Source organism: Polyergus mexicanus, unplaced genomic scaffold (assembly GCF_030449975.1).
Source record: "Polyergus mexicanus isolate NDT 795.1 unplaced genomic scaffold, iyPolMexi1.0 SCAF_11, whole genome shotgun sequence".
NCBI lineage: Eukaryota > Metazoa > Arthropoda > Insecta > Hymenoptera > Formicidae > Polyergus > Polyergus mexicanus.
The window spans coordinates 9,009,210-9,035,162 of NW_027223331.1; the positions used below are offsets into that span (position 1 = coordinate 9,009,210).

The window sequence follows — 25,953 nt, forward strand, 5'->3', positions numbered from 1 at the left end:
ATCATAAAAACGTTTCAAAAACACAGCATACATAAATGAACGGCAATTAACTAAATTATATGTTATGCAACTTCGATAGACGTGAGGCGCAAATAATCTAAAAATATGTATTTTTTATGACACAGGCGCAATGTAATTAGATGTCTATGTCGCATTTCATTGTTCTTGAAGCCACCGATTGTTTTTACAAGAACAGAATTTGCATTTGTCGCAACAGTCACTGTGCTATTATTCTATAGTTCTTTGATGGCCAAATGTTGGGAATTTTCAATTTTTTGTTGAATAAGATTGAATTTTTTGATGTATGTATGTATGTATGTATATGTGTGCGTGCGACCAAAATTTTAAATATAATTTAAATATTTGTGATGGCAATTCTCCTACCGCGTACGTTATTTAAAAAAACAAATTTTTAAAATATTATACAATATATATAAAGTATTGTAACATAATTGTTAGAAAATAATTATAATTATTTTATTAAATTAAATTATTATAGAAACGCCATATATCTATAATAAAATACAAATTTAATAAAAGAGATAAAAGAGATATTTAAATATTTACTATGCACATATACTTTTATTATAGATATTTACTATACAAAATACAAATATATATTGTATTAATTTTATATCTTTTTTTTAATTTATTTGAATTTATATTTTTAAACCATTGCGCGATCGTTACTCTCAAAAAATGTTTTTATAATATAATAGAGTTCATGGAATTTTTATAATATAATAAGGATGAAATAATTATATTGCTGTTTGTTATATTTCTATTTTCCTATTCTCTACAAATGATCGGATCAGAGAATCCAATTATTCATAGATATTGATAGTACTACTCACATTTTCGACATGATTTTGTGTCGATAATAACATTTACGCTGCCGTAAATACGTATCATTATGTCCGAACCGAATACATGACCATACAATAAGACGTTGACATTTTAATAAGCTGAAACATAAAATTTCTTTTATATTTTTATATAACAATTTTGGTGCGTTAGAATTAAAAGATGTATGTGTAAGATCTGTGTTTATTTTGTTAAAATGCTACTTTTTATCAAATTTTTTCATATTTTTCTACATAGTAAAATATCGGTTTTTTCACTTTATTCATCAAAAAATTATATCTATTTATTCTCATAAAGCAATTGAACAAAAAATAAATCTTGCAAGACAAAGAAGAGTCAAATTAACTATGAAATGCAACGAACTAGTCCCTATTATACGTTTGTTGACATATATTATTACCGTGGCAAAACCTTCCAACGACGCAACAAATAAACTACCGATGATAATCCTGCTGCTTTTCGCGCTTCGTTGCAACGCTATGAGTAATAATTTCTGAGCGTACAGAGGCACTCTGTACCATCGTATATTGTATCTGTATATTAATATATCATAGAATATAGAGAAATCAACAAGTTGAGAAACTAGTCAAAGAGAAATCAGTCTCACACATAATTCTATATTATCTAATAAGTATTACTTATATATAAATATCTATTTATTACTTAATTTTTTTATACAATATTCAAATATGTATTTTCTGTATGTAAAATATTTTCCCTGCGCAAATTTGGATGCTGTCTAAAATGCACTCACATCTGTTGGAAAAAACATTCGCTATGGTCGATTATGTCCTGTCCAAAATAATTCATCCAGAATATATAACAGAAGTGAGCGTATACGAATAAACCGATTAAAATAGCCTCGATTATATTGTATATTGTAATTGCATTAAGAAGCTGTGACCGACAAATTTAATGTTATATATATCGGGAGTTATCTATATAATATTTTAACATATATGTCTTGAAATGCCGAATGCCTTTTTAATATCAGATTTGACTAATTTGAATATTCGATCGATTCTTCTCTAACATAAATGGAAAAGTAGATTGGTTAACCAAATTATATTCTACAGTTAATTGCAAATGGAATTTACTTAAATAGAGAGAGAGAGAGAGAGAGAGAGAGAGAGAGAGAGAGAGAGAGAGAGAGAGAAAGAGAGAGAATTTTAATTTGCGGCTTACAATTTATTTCAAAATTATATGATAAAAAAAATTGGAAATTTGAAAAAAAGTATGATCCTTCTCGACATTTTCGCTTAGGAAAAATCGATTCCTTATTGGCCAGAGACTCGGCTATTAAAAAAACGTCCAGAAATTTTGGGATATATATTCTAATTTGGCGTTACTTTGATCTTTATCTTCAATACTCACGCGAAACATATTAATACTTAACGATGCCACACCGAATACACATAAAACGAAATAAGATGATGAAAATCCGCGCTGCAAATCCTCGATAAATCTTGGAAAGATAAAATAATAATTTATTTTATAATTAAGTAAATAGCTGTATTAATTAACAATAATATGCGAATTAAATATAGCGGATACATATAATCTTGTTACGTCAAATATTATTTTGTTATTAAAATATTATGTTTTATCCTAAATTACACAACACACAATTACGAATTACGGAATGTATCAAGTACTCACTCTAAACAATGTTGATGAGTGATAAAAGCGTTGAATAGTTTAGTGCAAAATTTGCATTCAGTTTTTAAAGGTGTTGTTCTTGATAAATATGTATTGAACGCATATGTTAAACGGTGACTATAAAAATATAATTATATTTTTATATCATTAAAAACTTTCAAAATATAATCGACAAATAAGATAAATAAGAAAAATATCATTAGAAGATTTATAAAATTTAGTACAAAGTTGTGTAATTGACTGAAGATCTCTTTTATTCTTTGTGATAAAAAATAATGTTGTTTATAATATGACTAAAAATTTCAGCGGTATTGGATACATTAAAAACTATATTGCATCACCTAATGAGTTCGAACAGACAACAAGCATGCTGTAGAAATGTCATATACATAATTTCCGTCGCCATGAGTACCGTCATACCCAAAAAAGCGGCTATTATAAATAAAATTGAGATATAATAAAAATATCTCTCTTTATCGAAAAAAATTTCTATATGAATCGGAAATTGTCGTGAACGAGGCTCGTCTAACGGCATTATTTTGTCGAGAATATCTGGTATAAATATTATTAAAAGAAAGGCGAATGTTCCCGGGTAAACAATCACTGAAAATAATTAAAACTTTTAATACGCGATATTTAAAATAATTAATATTTTTTATTATTGTACTTACGCACAATATTTATAATTTATTTCTTAAAATATTTCTAATAAATTCGTTCTTTCTTTGATATTTGGCTTTTAATTTTATTACTTTAATTCATTTTTCTAATGTATGTTAGTATATTGAAAAAAAAAGTTGTTAATATTTCAATTTAAAAAATGGTAATTAGTTGAACGGATTTAGTCAGGTTGATAACTTTTTTTTTTTGTCAGTATATAAGTGTTATGAAGGTAATTCGGTAAGATAAAATCGTGTTCAATTTTACTTACATCCAGAGAAAACCGTATAAAATTTAGCCTTGTACGCATATTTTTGTAATATTTTTAATTCGTTCATGTCTTTTATTAAATTCCAGTCGCGTTGAATTTGATCAAAGAGTTTCTTTATCTACGATATAACGATTAACGTCTAAGATATTAACTAAACATTTGTTTCTAATAAACTTTTTGAGATCGATTCAGCTAACTTACTTGATTAGAATTAAAATACACTATATTATATTTCAGAGCATAAATCATAGAAAGAATAACAAAGGAGGAAACCTCAATTAATAACGTCATGCTATATTCGTGCGTGAGAAATGTTGTTAACTAAAAAAAAAAAAAACAGAGAATTCTTATATAAATCAAATAAAAACTATATCACTTTTATGCACAGAAATTAAATACTGTCACAGAAATGAAATACGTCATGTATACTATTCATGTGTCTGCAAATGTACATCGTAAAACTTAAATGCTTTTCATATTTTTCAGTAAATATATATAATTTAAAAAAATATATATATTTTTTCTTGCACTGTGCGTGAAAAAAATTTCGTAATATTCTATAATCCATTTTCAGTAGTATTCAATTTTTGTTATAATTAATATCTTCTTCGCTCACAAAAACTATTCACAAAATATTCGATAAAAAGATATAATTTCTGCAGTTTAGAGCACTCGCGCTTTTAAACACTCTACATATTTTTTTGATAAATTTGCGAAGTACACTTTTACGAGCGCCAACAAAAAATGAATACATAGTATGTTCGATTCAACGTTCAGAAACACCTGTAATAGTATAGCCAGAACAAGTATAAAAGATACGCAGAGCGCTCGAACAATTCGATGTTCTGGCTTCTGGTAAGGCCACAGACCAATCGTCGCCATTAAATTCCGGGTTAGCCCGTAATACTCATTGTCGAAGAAATCCATTCCGATTGCTGCAATTCTACGCAAATTTATAAAGATTATGTGATCCCCCTTACCACCATCGGAACTCTTATAGTAGCCATTACAATCTTACTGCACTCAGATTTTCCGCATCATGATGACAATAATGCAGGACATTACGAAGAATCGGAAATACGAAAAAAACATAATTTGTAAATTACCTTATTATCAAACGATCTTCTGTGTACGATTGCGTGAATCGTTCGTGCATTATAAACTATCAAGCGCTCTGATTGCAACATAAAACAACCAAATTATACGTTTAATATAACCATCAGTGATTTCCATGGGAAAAAGAACATTAGTTATTACAGTATTTTTGCGCAGACGCAATGCAACAAAGAGAATCCCTTTTTAGCTGTTCGAACAGCTACATTGTCATGTAGAGTTTTTCTTTCGGAGATATGACAGCCATGTCCGTTATAGCATTAATATCGATAAATTAAATAAAATGTATGTAAAATTATTAAATTCGTAACGTGATAGTCTAAAAGATGTATATATTTGAAAAAAAACATCGAAGTGATTTGAGTGTTGTGTTTAAAAAATTATTGTCCCTATTTTTGTAAATCGATATAGAACAAGTATCATAAAATAATAGTGAAGATACAATATTTTACGGACTGATTCTTGTAAAGAAACAAAATGTTATTCTACAGTTACAATTTCGAAAATCCTTATATTGCGATTTTATGAAAATAGTAAAAATTATATCAATGTTAATTGTTAATAATTAGTTTCTTTTTTCTATTTTAGGTAACTGTGGTTAGATACTTTGGGAAGTATGCCAGAAATGAACTTAATACCATTATCGGAGTTTTCAAAAGATTCAATATATATAAATCACTTTACAAGAACGTAAATGTCTGATCGCCGTAGCATCCTGTCATCACTTGCGTTACATTTAAAGTGCAACACCATCTTAAAGTAAGATAGATTAATCATTTAAAAAATAATTTTATGTCAAAGTCATCTTATCACGACATATAATTACACATAATTCGTTGTAAGGTTCGTTAGCAAAGTTAAACTTTACGATGCGCTTAATAAATCGAGATATGTTAAATGCGTTTTTATTTATCGTCTTTGTTCATTGTAATATAATGAATAATGATGTAATAGCAATATTATATCGATATTAATTTATGAATTACTCATAAAAGTAATTATATCGATTAATATAATTTATAAAAATAATTATATCAATTAGATCAAATTGTTCATTAAATAATGCTAAAAATGCAGTTAATAAAAGACGTATGACGTTTGAAAGTAAGAAACAAATGCATTCAAATGCGATTTCTCTTTATCTCATTCGTTACTAGCTGAAACATATAATTACATATAAATTTTTTAGCTTTGTTTATCTTTTTTGTAATGGTTATTATTTGGATAAGAAAAATTCTTTTGCATGTTTATTCATTTGAAATAATAGCACAAGAAATAAATATAAAGAATACAACTAGAAAAGATATGGCAAAACTCGTTTAAAAAGATTCTGTTTTCTTTAGTGCTTTTTATCATATTTTTACGACTTACGAATGCCAACCTTTCTAGTAAATTTTCTCAACTATTTTCTCCTGTAAAATGTTTTTACGCAAACAGCATATACGTTACGAAGATTTCGCGAAACATATGCAGAAAACATCATAAGGCTATCGTCGCAAGTTATAGTATCGCATTTCATAATTTTTGTGACTCGCAACCTATGTAGGTGTAACACCTACATATTCAAATAATTTATTCTATCATATGTAAGTTATCAAGAACCGTGTGCATACTTTTATAAGAAACCGATATTTTGTAAATATGATAAAAGATATATATATATAATATAATTTAAAGATTATCTTTTTTGACGAACAATAATTAGATCAAATAATGCCTGATAATGCCTGAATAATTTGATCTAATTTCAGTTATTATACAAATACAAATTTAACAAAATATTTATGGAATACAATAGGTTCATAAAACTTTTTAATATGATATTATAATAACGATTTCTGCAAACTCTTCCTTCCGATGCTAAATAAAAGCTAAATTATTAATTAATACTAAATTAATGTTTACAGGTATGATTTACAGGCGTACGATGAACTTTTCGAGAGACGAGTGCGCAACAGCTGTACGAAACATCGCTCACCCATGCATGTACAAGTGTGCGTTACACGCGTGACAGCCTCGCAACTCGCAACACAAGATGGAATGGGGATCCAGCCTGTTGTAGAGATGGGCGATTATAATCGATTGTAACAATAATCGATTATTTTTTCGTCAGAATCGATTATTTTTATCCGATTGTTTTGGACATCGATTAATCGATTATTCGATTTTTATTTCCCGACCGCGGCGACGTCTGGCGTTGTGCTCAAGAGCTGCTCATAGACTATAGACCTATAGAAATAGACTGCGCATCCCTGCAAAAAACTGTCTTAAACATTACCATACCACCGCGCTAGTGCGCTGCCGTGCTGTTTGCGTTTGCGGCTTGCGGCTGCAATCGTGCTATCTGCGTATCTGTTATCCCAAATCCCACGCAACGCGCAAATTTACATTGAGCCGTTGAGCAATTGAGCATGTGAAATTTTGTCATAAGTAACTATAATATTGTCATAAATGTCAACGTGTAGTACTCGAAAGGTAAGGATCTCACAAATATCATAATAATTAAGAATTTCTTTGTACAAAATAAATGACGGCATATGAACTCAAGCAAATTCTAACCTCTTACCTCTTAAGGATTCGGAATTTGAGATGGATTCTATAGCGTCCTCAAGTTCATCTAATGCAAACACGGAACGAGCCGAAGCTACACATCCATCTTGTTCGATTCTTGATGTCGGAAAATCTCAGTATGTTATTCGAGTTATTAAATTATGATCGATCTATTTTTCGATTTAAAATGAGATTTATTTATATGATACATTCTACCAAAGTAATTGTTATTGACTTATTTCAGTCTTGAATTGAGCAATATTTTTATTTACGTGTTTCTTATTGGATTCTCACAGGAGATCTACGAAAGATACAGGCAAAGCTACAAAGAGCGAAGTATGGCAGAACTATACAAAGATAGATTGTACATCGGCACGGTGCAATATTTGTTCGAAAAAAATCAAGCACAGAGGCAACACAACCAATATGATGCAGCACCTAAGGCACTCTCATCGGATGCATGTACCATGTGCAAATCCTTTGAAACGTGCCAAGTGTACAGAGGGAAATGACTTTTTAGAAGATGTTGACGACCCACCACCAAAAATACAACGTCTGCCAAAAGTACAGACGCAGGCGAAATCGGAGAAAATCGACAAAGCGTTCCAGAGAATGAGTTCATTTAAAAGTAAGGTTATTTGTATATATGATCATATACATTTATAATTGTGCGCTCCATGTTCTTTAAGGGGATCCAAAATTACCGACAAAACGCGAAAGTCGTTTCAAGTGAAAATCTTTTTTTTGGCTACACAGATTGATAAATCCTTTTCCACAGTTAAAGTATTGATAATAACAAAGGCGGGGAGCTAGATTTTATATAACAAATCAAAGAAAAGTTAAACAATTACAGTTTTGTTATCGACTTCTTGCGTCAAGTCGTAACAATATTTATTTAATGTAAAAGTTCTACAGTTTGTTCGTGCACAAGATATAGCTCCCCGGCTCGGGATAACATGAAGGAATATTAGTGAACTCTTAGAAATAAGTTTATTAGTCTAGTAAAAAAGATTTTCACTCGAAATGCTTTCATGCACATGTGTGCGTGCGAGATTGAGGCAAAAGAGTAAAACAGAGCAGTAGATTAGTTGCGTGATGTCGCGATAGACGGAGCTGCAATCTTACATGACAAGGACAGACATAATCGTACTATCTTTGTCTCTTTCATGCATATGAGAGTAACATACATGTTTGTATAAACATTATTGCAGTATCTTTTTTCTCTCGATCATACGCTCTGTCTCTTTCTAATCGCTTGCTCGCTATGTACTACGTATCGCTTAGCTTCATGCTCCTCGCATATTCACTTACGCGTTCACTCGCGCTTCTCTCTCTCTCTCTCTCTCTCTCTCTCTCTCTCTCTCTCTTTTTCTTTCTTTCTGCTCGTTCATTATTGTATTCTTTTATTCCTATTATTATATTCTTTTATTTGCTCAACTTTTATTCTTTCTATTCTCGTCTCCCTACATAAAAATAAATAAATTTATTTATTTATGTTTATTTGATACATCATAAATGAGATACACAAGTTATTTTCTTTTTCTATTTAACTATAGTTAAATACAACACATGTACATACAAAAATACACATAATTAAATACTTTTTCTATTTATGACATACACAATATCTCATTTATGTTGTATAAAATAAAGATGAATAAGTTAATGTATTATTATGTAAGAAGACGAGAATAGAAAGAATAAAAGTCGAAGAAATAAAAGAATATAATAATGGGGATGAAAGAATATAATAAAGAACGAGGAGCAAGCGAGATGACAAATATCAAAGAGTTCCGAAGTCTCGCTCGCGAGGCACTCTTTATCTATAATATCTCGGGTTACATATCGTTCGTAAAATTTCTGTTTTTCGTATTTTATGGATATCAAAATAATTCTAATAGATTAAAGAGATTCTAGCGATTAAAATAATACTAAACATGACATAAATCGAATAATTTTTAATCAATTATGTTATTAAAATAATGATTACTTATTTCATTTAAAATTATTCGATTTATGTCATATTTGGTGTTATTTTAATCGCAAGAATCTCATTAATCCATTATAATTATTTTTATACTAATAAAATACAATATGAAAGTTTCAGTTTTTATTTTATAAGATGTTTATATATAGTAGATAAGGAAAGATCCCCGCGCGATGCTAGAGAGTCGACAAAAGACAAAGCGAGAAAGAATGAAGGAGCAAGCGAGACGACAAATATCGAAGAGTTCCGAAGTCTCGCTCGCGAGGCTCTCTTTATCTATAATATCTCGGGTTACATATTGTTCGTAAAATTTCTGTTTTTCGTATTTTATGGATATCAAAATAATTCTAATAGATTAATGAGATTCTTGCGATTAAAATAATACTAAACATGACATAAATCGGATAATTTTTAAACAATTATGTTATTAAAATAATGATTACTTATTTCATTTAAAATTATTCGATTTATGTCATATTTGGTGTTATTTTAATCGCAAGAATCTCATTAATCCATTATAATTATTTTTATACTAATAAAATACAATATGAAAGTTTCAGTTTTTATTGTATAAGATGTTTATATATAGTAGATAAGGAAAGATCCCCGCGCGATGCTGGAGAGTCGACAAAAGCGAAAGCGAGAAAGAATGAAGGAGCAAGCGAGACGACAAATATCGAAGAGTTCCGAAGTCTCGCTCGTGAGGCTCCCTTTATCTATAATCTTTCACGTTAGATTAATACATATAAATTATTATAAAATTTATATATATATACAGGGTGTCCGGCGTCAATTGCATCACCGGTCGTGTGCAGGTAGAGCAGATGAAATTGAGAAGAAAAGTCCTTTACCTTTTTTTTCTATAACACTTAATAAAAGAGTTATTATTGAGTAAAGTCTGTCCAATCAGCGCCGATCTTTAGTCGGGCGCACGTCGGTGAACCGCGCGCCTGATAGTGTGCGGCGATTTACGTGTGCTGGTTATTGTAAAAAATATTCCAAAGACGATTTACGTGTGCTGGTTATTGTAAAAAGTATTTCAGAGGCAATTTACGTGTGCTGGTTATTGTAAAAAGTATTCCAGAGGCGATTTACGTGTGCTGGTTATTGTAAAAAATATCCCAGAGGCGATTTACGTGTGCTGGTTATTGTAAAAAATATTCCAGAGGCGATTTACGTGTGCTGGTTATTATAAAAAGTATTCCAGAGGCAATTTACGTGTGCTGGTTATTGTAAAAAATATCCCAGAGGCGATTTACGTGTGCTGGTTATTGTAAAAAATATTCCAGAGGCGATTTACGTGTGCTGGTTATTGTAAAAAATATCCCAGAGGCGATTTATGTGTGCTGGTTATTGCAAAAAATATCCCAGAGGCGATTTACGTGTGCTGGTTATTGTAAAAAATATTCCAGAGGCGATTTACGTGTGCTGGTTATTGTAAAAAGTATTCCAGAGGCAATTTACGTGTGCTGGTTATTGTAAAAAGTATTCCAGATGCGATTTACGTGTGCTGGTTATTGTAAAAAATATCCCAGAGGCGATTTACGTGTGCTGGTTATTGTAAAAAATATCCCAGAGGCGATTTACGTGTGCTGGTTATTGTAAAAAATATCCCAGAGGCGATTTACGTGTGCTGGTTATTGTAAAAAATATTCCAGAGGCGATTTACGTGTGCTGGTTATTGTAATAAATATCCCAGAGGCGATTTGCGTGTGCTGGTTATTGTAAAATATATTCCAGAGGCAATTTACATGTGCTGGTTATTGTAAAAAGTATTCCAGAGGCAATTTACGTGTGCTGGTTGCTTTACAATATTTTGAACCGGATGCGAGTTAATAGTTATGTAAGATTAGCAATATAACCGTTATTATATATTATAATACATATATACGTATTGTGCCATTGTATGTATGTATGTATGTATGTATTGTGACGTGACGTTTTTGGGACGTCCGTCACAAGGGCCGAATGGCCCGATCGGGGGCGGTTTTTCGGGGGCCTCCGTCTTCCTAATTTAGGGAGAGAGCGGCCCGATGGTCAGATCAGCGGGATCTGACTTTTGGTTAGAAAAATCGAAAATGTAAGCTCGAGATGAGCCCGCGAAATGGTTGTCGGCACGAGGTCGAGCGGCGGGATTCCATCCGGCGGAAGGAGAGGAAGAGAGAAGAGCGGGACTCCAGGATACCAAGGACACAGGGAGACGTCAGGTCGTAATTGTTAACTATTAAAAGACACTTTTGGTGGCTAGTAAACATCGCTGCCGGTAATGTATATTTCTTACGGCAGGAAAGGAGAGCGGAGGGCCGGAATAATCCGGCCAAAGGGGAGGCCACTCAACCCGCACGAAGCGAGGGAGTCCCAAGGACGGGGCGACGAGCGGACTCTCAATCCGAAACCTATTCCATCAAATAGGGAAGAGAGCCGATCGGGCGCAGCCGTAAGCCCGCACCTTTAAGCCGAACAAGAAAATCTGGGAAACTCTGGGGCGATGAACCCACCAACACGGCCGTGATGACAACAAGGATCGCGAGGACTCCAGGACGGCCCTGCGTAACGCGAAAGCGCCACAAGTGGCGCGATAGCGATTTATCGCGCCGGCGTGTCTCCTGCTCTCCTGCAGGACTCTCGCTCGGCACTGTTCGGCGAGCCTTGAGGAAGGACGCAGGTCGCCCAGAGCGTACGAGCGAGCACGAGATCGCAAAGGAAAGACCGAGATATTCCTGCCGGTGGGACGAGCGTCGTCGACCGATTTTGTTGCCGAATAATTGTAGGTAATTAATTCGTATGAGTCGCGCCCTTAATAGTTGTCGAGCCACGCGTTTTGGTGGATTAACTTGGTGAATATTTTTGGTAGATTAAGTCGCACGGCCGACGGGCACATGTCGCTCATCCGAATTAGGTAAAATAGGCTCTCTCTATTCACTTCGCCGCCGCCGATAGTCATTAGTGTTATTTTCGCGTTTGTCTGTATAATATGTTGTGAATTATCGGCATTTTTGCGTTCACGCGATCGATATTCCCACTCGCGCAAAGTATTGCGCCGCGCGACTCGTACACCACAGTCATTATCGATAGTTTCCGTATTGTTTCTGTGTATTGTTAGCGCGTGTTTCGTGAGCATTGTAAGAAATTGGAGTCAGGAGGAAGCGAAATCCTAAAAATTCGTACAAGAAATCTATCGGGTGTCTGTGAGCCCGCTATTAGTTTCCGCGAGTCATGCGAGTTAGATATTCGGTATTTCAACGGAAAGGTCACCGTCATTGTTATTGAGATGTATATCGGCTTACCGCGAGCCGGACCAACGGACCGATTTGAATCGTGCAACCTAGTATTTTCTATTATATCGAAGGGGATTCACGAGCGTGCGTAAAGTAGTTACCGGCGTATTCAAGAGATTTCTTTAGCTGTCGCGGCCTAATTAAGTCTCGTACGGCGGAAATCCTCGCGGCCGAAAAGTCGAGTTAAAGCGCGTAAGACGCCCGGTAATTTGATACTGTTGCGCACGGTCGTACCGATCTCCGCGGAAATAATATATCTTATTCGCCTGTAAAATAATTACTGTCATCCAAGGCTATTATTTACACGAACTGCTATATATTCTTGTTTCTTTCGTTTTAATATATCATTGTTATCTCTATTATAATACATCGAATGCTCATTTTGGCTCCCGTGTTCTCGACTCTCAAGATTTCTCCCGTCTTCCCCGAACCCCTCCCTCTACCATTTCGGGTATACTGAATAGCCGCGGAATTTTGCCGTCGCGTTAATTATCGGTCGCGCGATTATCTTTTGGTGTTGCGTTTATCGTGAATTGTGCGGCCTGCCGTACCTGGCGCCCAACTTGGTTTATTTTGCGATTCCGGGAATTTTTGTGGATCGCGAGATCGATATTCGAAATACGCGCCGAAGGTGTACCGTGGGCATCGGAGAACCGCCCGCCGAATAAATAATTATTAATTAAATAATTTTAAAAGAAATATACGGTTACAGTATGTATGTATATATATATATATATATATACATAAAGGGCACATATATATATATATATATATATATATATATATATATATACATAAAGGGCACACATATATATATATATATATATATATATATATACATAAAGGGCACATATATATATATATATATATATATATATAACAATACATGCACACACACACACATGGCCAAATATTATTCCTCTTGGAAAGATATATGGAAAGGCACACACACACACACGCATGCACACACACACACACACGCGCGCGCGCGCACACACACACACACACATATATATATAAGTCCATATAAGTAATGTGTGCAATTGTATTCAAATATGCAATAAAGGCAGACATGTGTCTATGTTATACTGTTATCTATACGCTTAGATACGCTTAGATATGCGTGCGAGGCAATAGAGCAGTAGAAATACACGATGTTGTCCGATTTAATCATATTGAACACAATTCTCTTTCAAATATGCATAAAACATGCAGAAATATTATCGGTAACAGCGGAACTAAAATTATTGATATTATCGATAATTTCGGTCGGTATTATCGATAATTTTAGTTACGCTTAGATGAGGGCGCTAACCCGTCAGAGTTCGGCCGTCATTTTAGGATCCTCTTAAGGAGATTGCAACTTCTTTAAATGTTCGACAATGTATATACTTTGTATATACTGTTATATACTGTATATACTGTTGTACAATGTATATACTGTTTATGCTTTTTTCTTTATATATTGTATTTAGATTGCATTTATTTACTTTCTACTTATTTTTACTTATAATAATTATATGTTGTAGGTGGAGGTTCAGCTGCTGCCAAGATAACCAACGCGATTCTTTTCATGATCGCCGCGGACAACTGTCCTCTATCGACCGTAGAAAACAAAGGATTTAGAGCGCTCATGAAGACAACGGCCCCGCTCTATAAGGTTCCTAATCGAAAATCCATCACAAAAGAAATAGAGTTAAGGTACCATGAGATGAAGAACGCGTTTCGGAAAAATCTTGCCGTCGGTACTACTCACACGTTAACATGCGACATATGGACAGATACAAGTAATCAAAGTTATCTTGGAATCACCAATCATTACTTGACACCAGAGCTCGAGATAAAGAACAGTTGTTTGGGTGTATTACCACTGAGCGAGCGTCACACCGCGGATTATATATTGCGAAATTTACGGGATTGTCTTGAATCGTTCGATATAGAAACATCCGATGTTACGGCGATAGTTACCGATTGCGGTGCGAATATTAAAAAGGCAGCGATCGACACATTTGGTGCTTCGAAGCACATATCGTGTTTCGCGCACGTCTTATCCCATGTGGTACCGAGCGTCATGAAAACTTTACCAGAAGTCGAGAATATGTTTGCTCGCGTACATAGCATAGTGGCGATAACGAAAAGGAGCGTTGTTGCAGCCGATGAATTGAAGCGGCTTCAAATTTGTAACGGGAAGACAGAGCGCACGGCTTTGAAGTTGAAGCAAGATGTACTTACGCGTTGGAACTCGTCATTTTATATGATCGAAAGATTCCTTGAACTCCGCGAATATATTTATCCGGTTCTTATGAAATGCCCGACTGCCCCAGAAATGTTAACGCGGGAGCAAATGCAAGTCCTTGAAGATTGCGTACTAGTTTTACGACCGATTGAAAATGTTATTACCGAAATCAGCGGCGAAACGTATCCAACAGGCAGTATGGCTATCCCAATAATTCGATGCATGGAGAATGCGTTGAACTGTTGCATACCCGTGACAAAAATTGGAGAAAATATGAAAATGAAAATTATAACTAAAGTTCAGGAAAAGTTTGAGGGAATCGAGACGTGCAAATTATTGGCAATGTCGACAATTCTTGATCCGCGTTTAAAAAAAATCCATTTTCGATCTGCAATGACGGCAGTAACAGCTATTGCGGATATAAATAAAACGATGAAATCGGCTAATTGTGATCCCGAGATAATTGCGCCGACCTCGAAACCTTCGGAAAGCTTTACTGTACAAAGCATATGGGAGTTTCACGACAATTTGATTGCCAACGATATGCAGTCAAACGATCCTTCAGAACTTCACCTCGAATTGCGTCAGTATCTTAACCAGCCCGTTATTCCGAGACAAGCAAGTCCAATTCAATATTGGTACAGTGTAAAAAACGCGTTTCCGACACTGTATGTTTTAGCAGTTAAGCACTTAAATATCATCGCCACCTCAGTACCATCGGAGCGTTTGTTTTCGAAGGCTGGGGCACTGAAAACAGAACGACGCAACAGATTGTCGGGTAAGCGATTGAATATGCTGCTATTCCTGGGGTCATTATCCGAAAAAGACTGGGGGCTCGCATAATTATGCTAGTAACTTTGCACTGACTGCCTCAATTCCTTTTATAGTAGGGGAAAATAGTCGATATTGGACCACTACTATAACTTAGCATATATAGACAATTTGTGCCTTATGATATACAAAATAAGTTGCTTAGATTTAAAATTGGGATCCTCAACTTTAAGCCTAAGCAATCTATTTTGCCTACTGTAAGGTGGAAATTGCCTGTAAACTTGAATGGAAATAAATGATATGTATTTCCATTTGACCTGATTCCTAATTCTTTTCCATTTTTTCCTTTCATTTATTTTGAGATTCTGAGGTACAGTATGCTTTACTCAATTATATGTGTTTGTTTATTTAAACTTGTGTTTGTTTATTAAACATGTTTTGATTTATATTACAGATACCAGTACTGTCCTCTTTCACGGCTATGGATAAACCGAGGAAAAAAATAACACATCATCGGCATAAATACTTCAGTTAGCCAAATGAAATGATGAATTTTTTAAATAATAATATGTATTATATAAAATGTGAATTATTACAATAATAAGTGTGAATATACCCAAAGTAAGAAAATTATTTACAATGTATTTTTTTAAACAATTATTTGTTTTTTTTGGCACTAATTAATTTGTCTTATTATTCTGTACATAGAAGTATTACGGTAAAATTATCGAAAACTGAATATTTTACGAAATATTTTATTTTTTATATCAAAATATGTCAGATTAAAATATAAAATAACTCAAAAAGTACTTAATGAAAAAATACTTTATTATAGTGTTTTGGAAAGCTCTCAATGTCAGCTACAAGAATACTAAATAAAAAATGGGGGTTTCCATTTAAGATTTTAAAGTTGACCTTCACATGACCTTTAAATGATTTTCCAAGGTCAAACCAATGGTACCATCTTATGGCCCCCTCGAAACCAAACAACTTTTGTCTGAAACATTTTTCTCTTCCGGGCTTGGTTTTTGAGATATTTGCCTGAGGAGATTGAAATGGGACACCCTGTATATATATATATATATATATATATATATATATATATATATATATATATGTATAATGATATTTATAAAAGATATTTTGATATATATATTTAATATATATGTTAGCTATTTTTAAAATTTTATAATAATTATTATCAATGTGATCTTTAAAAATTCATTAATTTTCTGTTTGGAAAAAATAGTAAGTTGTATATTTGGTTTTTGTTATAGGTTTATTAAAAAGTACGTATTTTCCTTAAATCACGGAATTTCTAAGATGACAACACAACAAATTTACAAATGAATTCTACAATATTTATAGACCATAGCAACGTATATAATGGTAAAACTGGATATAAAGACATCGACGATTGCGTAAAAAAATAATAAATATAATTTTTCATTTATATTAGTCGTCCCAATTCCTCTTCTCTTTATTCAATATTAAATTATCATTATGCAATTATTATGAGTTATTTGATCATGATTACATAATTATTTGATCATAATTAGCATATATTGTTTATTATTGCGCGCAAATACACATATATTATATTGATATTATAAATTATATTGATTTTATTTTAATTAATTATATTAATTTTATAAATTATATTCTTTGTATCTTTGCTGTTTATAGTAATTATAATTCGTGTATATTATATTTGAAGAATTTTTAACATTATTTTAATTCAGACAAATTTTATAAACTTTTGTTATTAATTGATCCAGACAAATCAAAGAAATTAGGCATCACAATGCATTTCTGTCCATATATTCGCCAATTAAGGAGACTAAATATTTCAAAAACGCGTGATAGGCTTTATGAGAAACAAAATATCGAGATATAGGTACGTACCAAGGGAATATAAAATAAAATAAAAAACTTTCGTCCTAGTTTTATCTAAATAAATGGTTTATGAAATATTTGTCACTCAAGATAGACAAACAAAAATTATTAAAGTACTATAAAAAAAGAAAAAAATAGAATTATGAAATCTGACACTGACATTTCTTTTTACTCTTTTTCCCTCGTTAAGCTTACATTATCAAATCAGTATAGAAGTGTTAAAAAAGCCTTCCAAACTAAATAAAAAAGTGCTTAAGTAGTCGACCAATATCATCAAAAATTTATAAAAATTATAAAAGTTTATTATCTTTAGTATTTAATATTTAGTATTATCCTTAAATTTTAACAAAAGTTTAAATAAAAGTTATTTTCGAGCTTCAACAAAAAGTACAAGGGACTATCGCTGACAAGAAGCTTTTAGTTAAGTACTTTTCCGTCCTCTTATGGAAACTGCAAAACAAAATCGCCTAATTTTTTTTTATATTACAGGTTTGATTTCAACATGGCAATATTAAAAAGTACGTAACTTTCAAATATAACTGCACAGGCAGAGAAGATTGATTGAAAATATTTTTATAATATCGCATGTCTGCTGAGAGCAGACACATGTGAATATTGATATAAATTTATACTCGTAAGATGAAAATATTATTCAAGAGTTTCAAGATATCGCAAAATTTTTGATAATGCATAGTTCGGTGCAAAGTATCAATGGTCGTGTACAAAAAGATCACTAAGCGTAAAAATGTGTTCAGGAAGTGTGCTAATTTCTGTTGTACAACATCGCTATTAATAATCTCTCTCGCGAGGATACGGCATCCTCTTTCAACAATAGTACCCGCAACATCGACGACTTACATTGTCGTATAAAACACGTGTATCTCGCCGTTCTTTTTCTCTTTAATCCCGCGTATACGGTTGTGCGTATATTAAAGAAAAATGGTGGTGTCAGGTACACTGGACGTGTGGTGACTGCTAGTTGCACCCCCGTCTCCGCACATCTGCATTCTCGACGCATAATACGCGCGATCTTCGTTTTATACTCGGAGCGGTTAGGCCCTTCTTTTCCTTCCCCTCCCTCTTCCTCCCGAATTTATCGCCCATCCGAATCGCGGACAAGTCCATATAACCCGTTCATGATCTCGGTTCCCACCTAGTCGCTGCTAAAGCCCGCGCGCCTTCTCGCCGCGCTGTTTTCATTCCTGTATAAATCTCATTGAAGGCGATATATTGCACGGTATTCCTTTTGGCCCGCTCGCACATATCGGCCATTGAAATTTATTTCGCTGACCAGATGCGAATAACCGAGATGCATCATTGTCCCGCGCCGCCTTTTAATTTTCGTTCCTTATCGTTATTATTGAACGTGCGTGAAATATACAGGGTGTTCTCGAATCGTCCACATTCTTCTCAATTTTAAATGCTTGTAATAATAATTCTGGAATACTCTGTATAAGAACGCTTTGTAGCTAGAATAGCGCTCACTGTCTATTCTAAAATTAATATTCTTGAATATGGAGCAACATTAATATTTATTCGTGAATATCTGAATAAATTCAATAATATGGATATTATGAATATTTTTAACTGTTTGGCGCGTACACTTTATTTAATTCAAAAATATCTATACCTAAAGTTTTTTAAAGAGTAAAAAAAATTTTAGAAACTACAATTATAGATGGAAATATTTTTAATATAAAAAAAAAAACTGATTTTATTATTGCAATAAATATTTTAGGAGATCTATAATAAAAATTTTATGAATCTTTCTCTAATATATTTCTTTTGTATGGCATAAATAAACAGGTAGAATGAATATATAAAGGTAAGAGGCGCGAAATATCGCGTATCTAAATGTTTCTTAACGTGACTTTGCATCTCTTCCAGGTAAATACGCGAGAGGAAAGAGTTTCAGAAACTGCCGTGAAACAATAGGCATAACTTCTAACACGGTTGATACACCGGTTACCGCAAGCCGAAAGCAGCTAATACAGCAAGTTATCCACTTAGAAATCCGACGTAACACCGCGAGAGAAGAGTTCGAGGGATCGCGGGGAAGATGTAGAGAGAGAGAAAGGGAAGGCTGTTACCAACTTTGGATAAACCGGGCTAAGTTTCCCGGCTCGGTACTTACGGAACTGTCACACGAAAACGCCCAAGTTTATTCTTCCAACACGCACCGACAGAGAAATACCGCGAACATCGATTTACATAACGATTAAGTTAATTCAGGATTTAAATGCACCGTTTACCAGAATATCCTTGAAGGGGTAACATATCCTCGGAAAAAATACCGGATTATTTGCCTCTTGATGGGAGAGGAAAAACATCAAAAATTTTTCGTATTCTACTGGTAAGAAAGCTTTGTAAAATAAATTTACCATGGAAAAAAATCAAAGCACAAGATAATTACAATTAATTGTTCAATATATCTCATTCATTTATCCATTCTTTATATGTGATCGATTTTTATTTATGTCAGATATTGTGAAAAGATGTATTTCTTACTCTACGAAATATAATAATATTTTATAGATCATTGTTTTATTTCTAAAGTTTTGTCAATAAATATAATCATAAATAAGATCAAAGAAATAGATGCAATTTCAGTTAACTGTTTATCATATCCATTCTCGTAATATTACATTGCGCAAAATAAGTATGTATCACTATACTCGAAGATTTAATATAATTGGATGTAAAATTTAAAAGTCGTATAGAATTTTAATTCGGGAAAATATTTACGAACAGTTATGTATGAAAAAATAATTTTTTTCAGCTTTACCAACTTCCTCGCACATGAAGAAAATATTTGATATCGCGATAGAATATTTCATGTCGCAACTTTAAGCTGTTCGTGTGTCCTACAAAAATAGTCCGCTGTGATATTTTATGGAGAAAATATTGGGATCCAGTCGAGGATTTCAGATATTTCAATGTAGTCCTGTTTTACGAAGATAAGATTTTCATTCTCCATCAAAGTCATATCCATTTAGTGACAAAGCAAACGCTTGCGAAGGATTATCCCGATTTTTTGTAAAAATTATACTTGAAAAGATTTATTATTTCTGTGCATTATTTTTCTTCAACTTATTTTGTATATTTATAGATTTCATAACATTTGAGATAAAACGTATTTTTTATTTCTTAAAACTGCTTCAAAATATAATTATCTAAATCTTTGCCTCGAAATATCTATAAAGTGATATTATTCTTACATTTTACTTGAATAGGTCGCATGCCAAGAGAAAATCGAAGGGTGCCTTTGACGTCTCATCAGAATGGGACTTTCCTTGACAGGGCAAACACATTTCCGACATATTCGATAACATAAAAGTAAAGAAAGGATGCGATGCGGGGGAGGAATAGTGTATGCAGACGCGCGAGCCTATATCAAAAGTTCGCTTCCGTTGGGGTTCGCGAGAAAGGAGACGATAACATGGCTGCGTCAAGTAAGTAGACTCACGATGAAATTGGTTTCGACGCGTGTCGGCGAAATGTCGAACTTTCATCGTGATACCTTCTTCACTTTAGACAGACATCACTATACTTTCGTAGTCTCAAAGGACTGCAGAAATTCTTCAAAGAAACACATACGCACAAAAAATATTCGTGCTTGCAGTTTTGTTGTAATACAGCTCGCGGTTTATATTGTATTTATAATTATTTTTTACGTCGCATATAAAATGTTAAATGTTATGATAAAAATATAGGGCAGAAATGCTCGCTATACGATACTATAGTTTTTATATCACATTTGAGAAAAGACATTTAATTAATCGGAATTAATAAGAGCGAGCTATATAATTCATCATAATTTTCTCAGAGATAAGGGAATAAATGTATTATATCACAGGGGAAAAAAAAAACAGCCTATCAAAATCCTCTCGCAATCACCGTCAGCCGGATTTCGTAGGATGATTAAAATAAACAGTTGACAGATAATCTATTAAAAGTAACGCGGGCTAAAAATTTGTTGCGTTATGAGTTTTACAAAAATGTATATTACCCATCGATGTACTCTGAGATAAACCGCAATTATCATATCGATCACGAAGAGGTCGTAAATAAATTTTTTGTTGTTACTTGTTTTGATAATTTGTATTAGATGTCGTTGTTATGTAGAAACATTATTTTTTATGAGATTTATTTTAACTTTTAAAAATGCTATTTTTGTGTAGCGTATCCTGTTTATAACTCGCATATAATTTGCTGAATGTTCAGAGATTATCTCAGCGAATGTATGTCACGCTGATAATAAATATGAAAATATAAAAGCATGCAAATACTCACGATATCGAAGTCCAGATTCTCAGCAATCCAGTCGCGGCCCTGCTTAAATTCATCGTGAAGACCCATGATGTAAAGAGTATCGAGTCCATCGACGATGGTCGCGCCCATATTTGAAGCCCCGAAGATGCTGGCACTGTGACCTCTCTTCGAAATGAATCTCAGTTCGTTTTTACCCCATGCGTATCGCACGTAATTGTCCCAACCATGCTTCATCATCTGCGAAAAGAAAAACATGCGAACGCGATTAGCGCAAAATTTTTATTATGAAAATTAAAATATCTACACGATTATGTAAAATAATGTCCATCGAATATCCATCAAAATTTCTATGATTAATATAAATTATATGCCTTCTTTTTAAATTCCGTTCTATCTTTAATACAAGAATTCAAACTTTTTTAAGGATTCAATATTGGACAGCATCTCGTAATCAAAATTGTAATAGTATATAATCGATATATACCCATAATATATGTACATGTTGTAAATTCTTCGTAAATTCAGTCTTTTTTTATAAGAAACTTAAAATTTTTATTTAAAATATGATCCACAAAGATTTGGCGCTAAGCATTTTTATTTAAAAAATGCTTTTACAAAAACATAAATAATGCTTTTACAAAATATAAGTCGTGTGTTTATGTTTCAAAAATTTTCGCGAATTTTCAAATTTTTCTACTATTAAACCGGTATATAACGGTATGCACATGTACAGACGAAGTAGCAAGCACATATCAGATCTCGAGAATGACAGATGCGCCACGTGAGCTGTTCCGTGAATAACAAATATATTGCTCGATGTGTGTGTGTGTGTGTCCATTCGATTGACCGTTATTTTCGTTCCTCTTGATTTTTCGAACCATTTGCCGGGCACCCGCAGTCATGGTCGCTTCATCACGTTTTTATGACGGCATAATTTAGGGGGCAATATAATATCGGAAAGGTCTGGCCAGTGGTACCACCAAGAGTGGTCCTCTCTGCCTCCCTTCTTCCCTCCTCTCTCGCTCTCTTTTTTTCTCTGCTGCTACGATTGTAATAAAATAAAATACAATAAAAAAAAAAGATAAAAGCGGAAATTACAGAGCGTGAAAAATTGCAAGATGACAGAGAGAAACGCATGTCATTTTATAACTATCTTGCTCTGAATCGCGAAATCTTTGAATACGTTGCTGCGGCTGCTCACACAGCAGAAAAGTGGTAAAAAAAAAAACACGATACGTGTTTCCATTAATATTTCGAGATATTCTATCAAAGTCTACAATGTCACGATACTCGAGACTCGGATTATCGGAAAGGCGATAAATGGGACTGTCGAGAGCACAGTGTCGCGATAAAAATGCGAAATTCTGAAGAGCTTGAAAGACGATGCCGTTGCGTTATTACGTCGACCTTAGGAGGCAGGGACGCGCTGGCGATGCAGAAAATTGCGGAGGGCAGATCGGTACGGGTTGACGCGGCGTTCAACGCCTTCCACCATTATCCGCGTAATCGCGGGTAATTTGTTCCGTAGAAACCGCAGCGAATGCACGGCACATAGTGGGACTCGTAGCCGGTAATTTGGTTAACATCCATGTTAGGATTAAACCATTAGCCCCGGTGTCGGGCGGACGGATCGAAGGGAAACGGCGAAGAGATGATACGGAAAGAGAAAGGACGCGGCGAGGTGGACGGAGGGCAAAATCTCGTGTCGGAGACGTGTGGCCCCCGTTCAATTATTCTCTCTTTGTTACGTCACTTCCGTGGTAACCGGATTCTCTCCCCGGTTCGTCCGGAAGACCGCGCGCTCCTTTTTTCGCTTTTGTAATCCACGAGTAATCCATTAAAATCATTTAATGCGGTTAAGCAGTAAGTACTGGCACTAGTACGAAATACACGTGCACGTGAAATGTCTGCTTTAATCAGAAATAAAATTACGCTAGATTTATGTTTACATTTATTTATTTATTTGAAAAACTTGAAACATCATTTTTTATAATTCCTAAGTTTTTCTTTCTAAAGCGTCCAATAAAAAAAAAAAAGAAGAAGAAGAATTTATTTTATCAAACTCGTATACGCATATTTTAAATTTGTCTTTAATTAATCCCTGAGCTAATGAATAAATTATTTTACGCGCATTATTCACACACAGGCAAACCGCGCCGCAGGTTGAGAGTATCGTAGACGATGTGAATTCTACAGAGGACTCGTGGGAGCTCTCTTGCGTGTTGAGAGAGAGCAAATATCCTTTCAAATTGTCTGCGCCCCACGCATTTCCATTAATAAACAAAACATACGCTGGAAGAGAGAGGAAAAGCAGCGGCAGCGGCAGTAGTAGCAGAGCCTCGATTAAAAGGGTTAGAAGAGAAGAGAGGGTAGCGATATTCCGTCAGACGATTGAGTATGCACGGTATACAAACAGAGCAAAAGCTTCGGATACTCCAAGGGAGGATGCACACAAATGCTCATCCGGCGCTGGTTTTGCGTATGCGTGGATGTGTGTATATCGCCGATACCAAGCACGTATAAGTGTACTTAACCGCGGCACTTTTATTTCCAGCGTTTTTCAATTTACGTTATTTATTTCCCTCCACGACCGTCCCAGTCGTCCCGCCGCGTTGGCGTCCCACTGTGATTTTGTGAAGGCACCCCAATTCTGCCTCCGTCGCATACTCTCACACTTATATGTACACACACACACACACACACACACACACACACACACACACACACACACACACACACACACACACACACACACACACACACACACACACACACACACACACACACACACACACACACACACACACACACACACACACACACACACACACACACACACACACACACACACACACACACACACACACACACACACACACACACACACACACACACACACACACACACACACACACACACACACACACACACACACACACATATATATGCATATATGGTATGCGCACATACCTATACGTACGTGGAGAGGCACATAGATACGCGTGCATTTTAGGAACAACGTACTCTTGTATACGTGATATCTTTTTTTACCTGCAATACGGCGAGCCTGGATCGACGTCACGAAGCCTTTTAAAACCCTTCGTGCACGTCATAAAAATCTAACCGCGTTCGAGTAACACGGCGCGCAGAGAGAAGTGAATATACAGTTTACGCGCGTTGCACTTTTGACTAAGAATTAATCGAAACAAGAGAAAAGAAATGTGATATTTAACGGAGAAAAGGAAACCGAACTAAGTAGCAGGTAAGGGGAAAAAAAAATAAATAAAAGAAAAAATATATATGTGAAATAATCAAGCTCTCCGGAGGAAGAAAAATCTATTTTGATAAAAATACTACATTTCATGGATCCTCAGTTAATTTATCCATTCGCGTTAATTGTTTCTTATAGTAAGAATAGTAACTCAGTGCAAGTTAAGTATGCCTATACGACCTATGAAATTATGTTCAGCAACAAGAATCAAGGGCGCGTCATTTTCCACGTTCAAGTACATCTTTTCATTAGTCGATGCATCCGAGCCAGTGGTTATAATAATTATAAGACAGAACACGCTCAATTACTCGTGACTCGTGACTTGTTACCGGATCTCATTAAAGCGCAAGAGCGTAGCGAGATCTACGACGTATTTCTGCGATTAAATATGTAATTATGTATGAAAGTTACTTGGATGAGGATGTCGGCGCGACACAAGACTGATTATTGTTAAAAGTAGATAATTAAAATTTATGTGACGATTATTTTAGAATACGCGGAAGATTGTGCGCGCGGGCTTTTATCACAAGCTATAATAAATTCTAACAAAATTATATTGTAATAAATTTTAATCATCATGTATAATAAATTCATCTTTATTATAAATTTCAGTTCATCAATTATAATAAATTCATCATCGTCGTAAATATTTCTGATATTCTTGTTACACACTTTGTGCGTCATACTTTCATCTCTATCAAATATATTCAAATTTGCCGTAAGTAAATATCTTTGGCGCAAAGACGCTGTTGCACAATTGAAACCAAGTACACTGTGGAAAGAAATATAAATGCATATTCATGCAACGTGTTGCGTGCGCTTCGAGTGGCATAGAGTAGCGAAAACCACTACGCGAAGGAAATTTTACTCGTTTCGGACACATACACAGGTCAACTCTGCGCGATGTGCAATGAGTTTAAATTCAGACAGCTCGAGATACATACGTGCCTGTTTCTAGAAAAATGACGACAAAGATACAAAGATTAGGAGTGTGCGAAAGAGAGAGCAGGACAAAGGGAAACGAGGCAACATGAGATGATAGAGGACTACGAAATTCACGGCCGTCAGCTCGTAAACATTTAGCGGGGTTTAGTATAATAATTATAGCTTTGTTTATTATTGTTA

The 25,953-nt window shown here is 34.2% G+C and overlaps 2 protein-coding genes and 1 long non-coding RNA gene across 13 annotated transcripts in view; 2 read left to right on the forward strand and 1 right to left on the reverse strand.

Moving 5' to 3' along the window:
* LOC138937430 (zinc finger BED domain-containing protein 4-like) overlaps window positions 1-16,456 on the forward strand; it is a 72,564-nt gene extending 56,108 nt beyond the window's left edge. For 3 of the 10 annotated variants that reach the window (XM_070303721.1, XM_070303719.1, XM_070303720.1), the window contains exons 2-6: window positions 5,156-5,326; window positions 6,475-7,042; window positions 7,142-7,254; window positions 7,414-7,745; window positions 13,912-15,804. In XM_070303721.1, the coding sequence (XP_070159822.1) occupies window positions 7,019-7,042; window positions 7,142-7,254; window positions 7,414-7,745; window positions 13,912-15,461 (2,019 nt within the window). In that variant the 5' untranslated portion in view covers window positions 5,156-5,326; window positions 6,475-7,018 and the 3' untranslated portion in view covers window positions 15,462-15,804. Of the gene's footprint in view, window positions 1-5,155; window positions 5,327-6,474; window positions 7,043-7,141; window positions 7,255-7,413; window positions 7,746-10,590; window positions 11,872-13,911; window positions 15,814-15,843; window positions 16,011-16,224 lie in introns of those variants that run through there. The other 7 variants (XM_070303722.1, XM_070303718.1, XM_070303723.1 and 4 more) reach the window with 6 other exon arrangements.
* LOC138937773 (odorant receptor Or2-like) lies at window positions 779-4,439 on the reverse strand. Of its 2 annotated transcripts, XM_070304364.1 has the most exons (9): window positions 4,238-4,439; window positions 3,656-3,775; window positions 3,455-3,572; window positions 2,865-3,126; window positions 2,524-2,640; window positions 2,239-2,329; window positions 1,619-1,761; window positions 1,265-1,397; window positions 779-965 (listed from the first exon to the last, which is right to left on the reverse strand). In XM_070304364.1, the coding sequence occupies exons 1-9, from the start codon at window positions 4,379-4,381 to the stop codon at window positions 912-914; spliced, it is 1,182 nt and encodes a 393-aa protein (XP_070160465.1). In that variant the 5' UTR covers window positions 4,382-4,439; the 3' UTR covers window positions 779-911. The 2 variants fall into 2 exon arrangements, with proteins under 2 accessions (XP_070160465.1, XP_070160467.1); XM_070304366.1 differs by lacking the exon at window positions 3,656-3,775.
* A 2,534-nt stretch (window positions 16,457-18,990) lies between the features above and the next one.
* LOC138937779 (uncharacterized) lies at window positions 18,991-21,131 on the forward strand. Its single transcript, XR_011447570.1, has 3 exons — window positions 18,991-19,638; window positions 20,065-20,321; window positions 20,519-21,131. It is a non-coding gene; the product is annotated as an uncharacterized lncRNA (long non-coding RNA).
* Window positions 21,132-25,953: the final 4,822 nt, after the last annotated feature.

What these genes read in the sequence shown, in the direction of transcription:
- LOC138937773 (XM_070304364.1), bottom strand. Translation starts at nt 4,381, where the DNA reads ATGGATTTCTTCGACAATGAGTATTACGGGCTAACCCGGAATTTAATG. An exon ending in TTCTGGCTATACTATTACAG is followed by an intron (nt 3,776 to 4,237) that starts GTGTTTCTGAAC and finishes TTTTTTTTTTAG; the next exon opens with TTAACAACATTTCTCACGCA. An exon ending in TGTATTTTAATTCTAATCAA is followed by an intron (nt 3,573 to 3,655) that starts GTAAGTTAGCTG and finishes GTTATATCGTAG; the next exon opens with ATAAAGAAACTCTTTGATCA.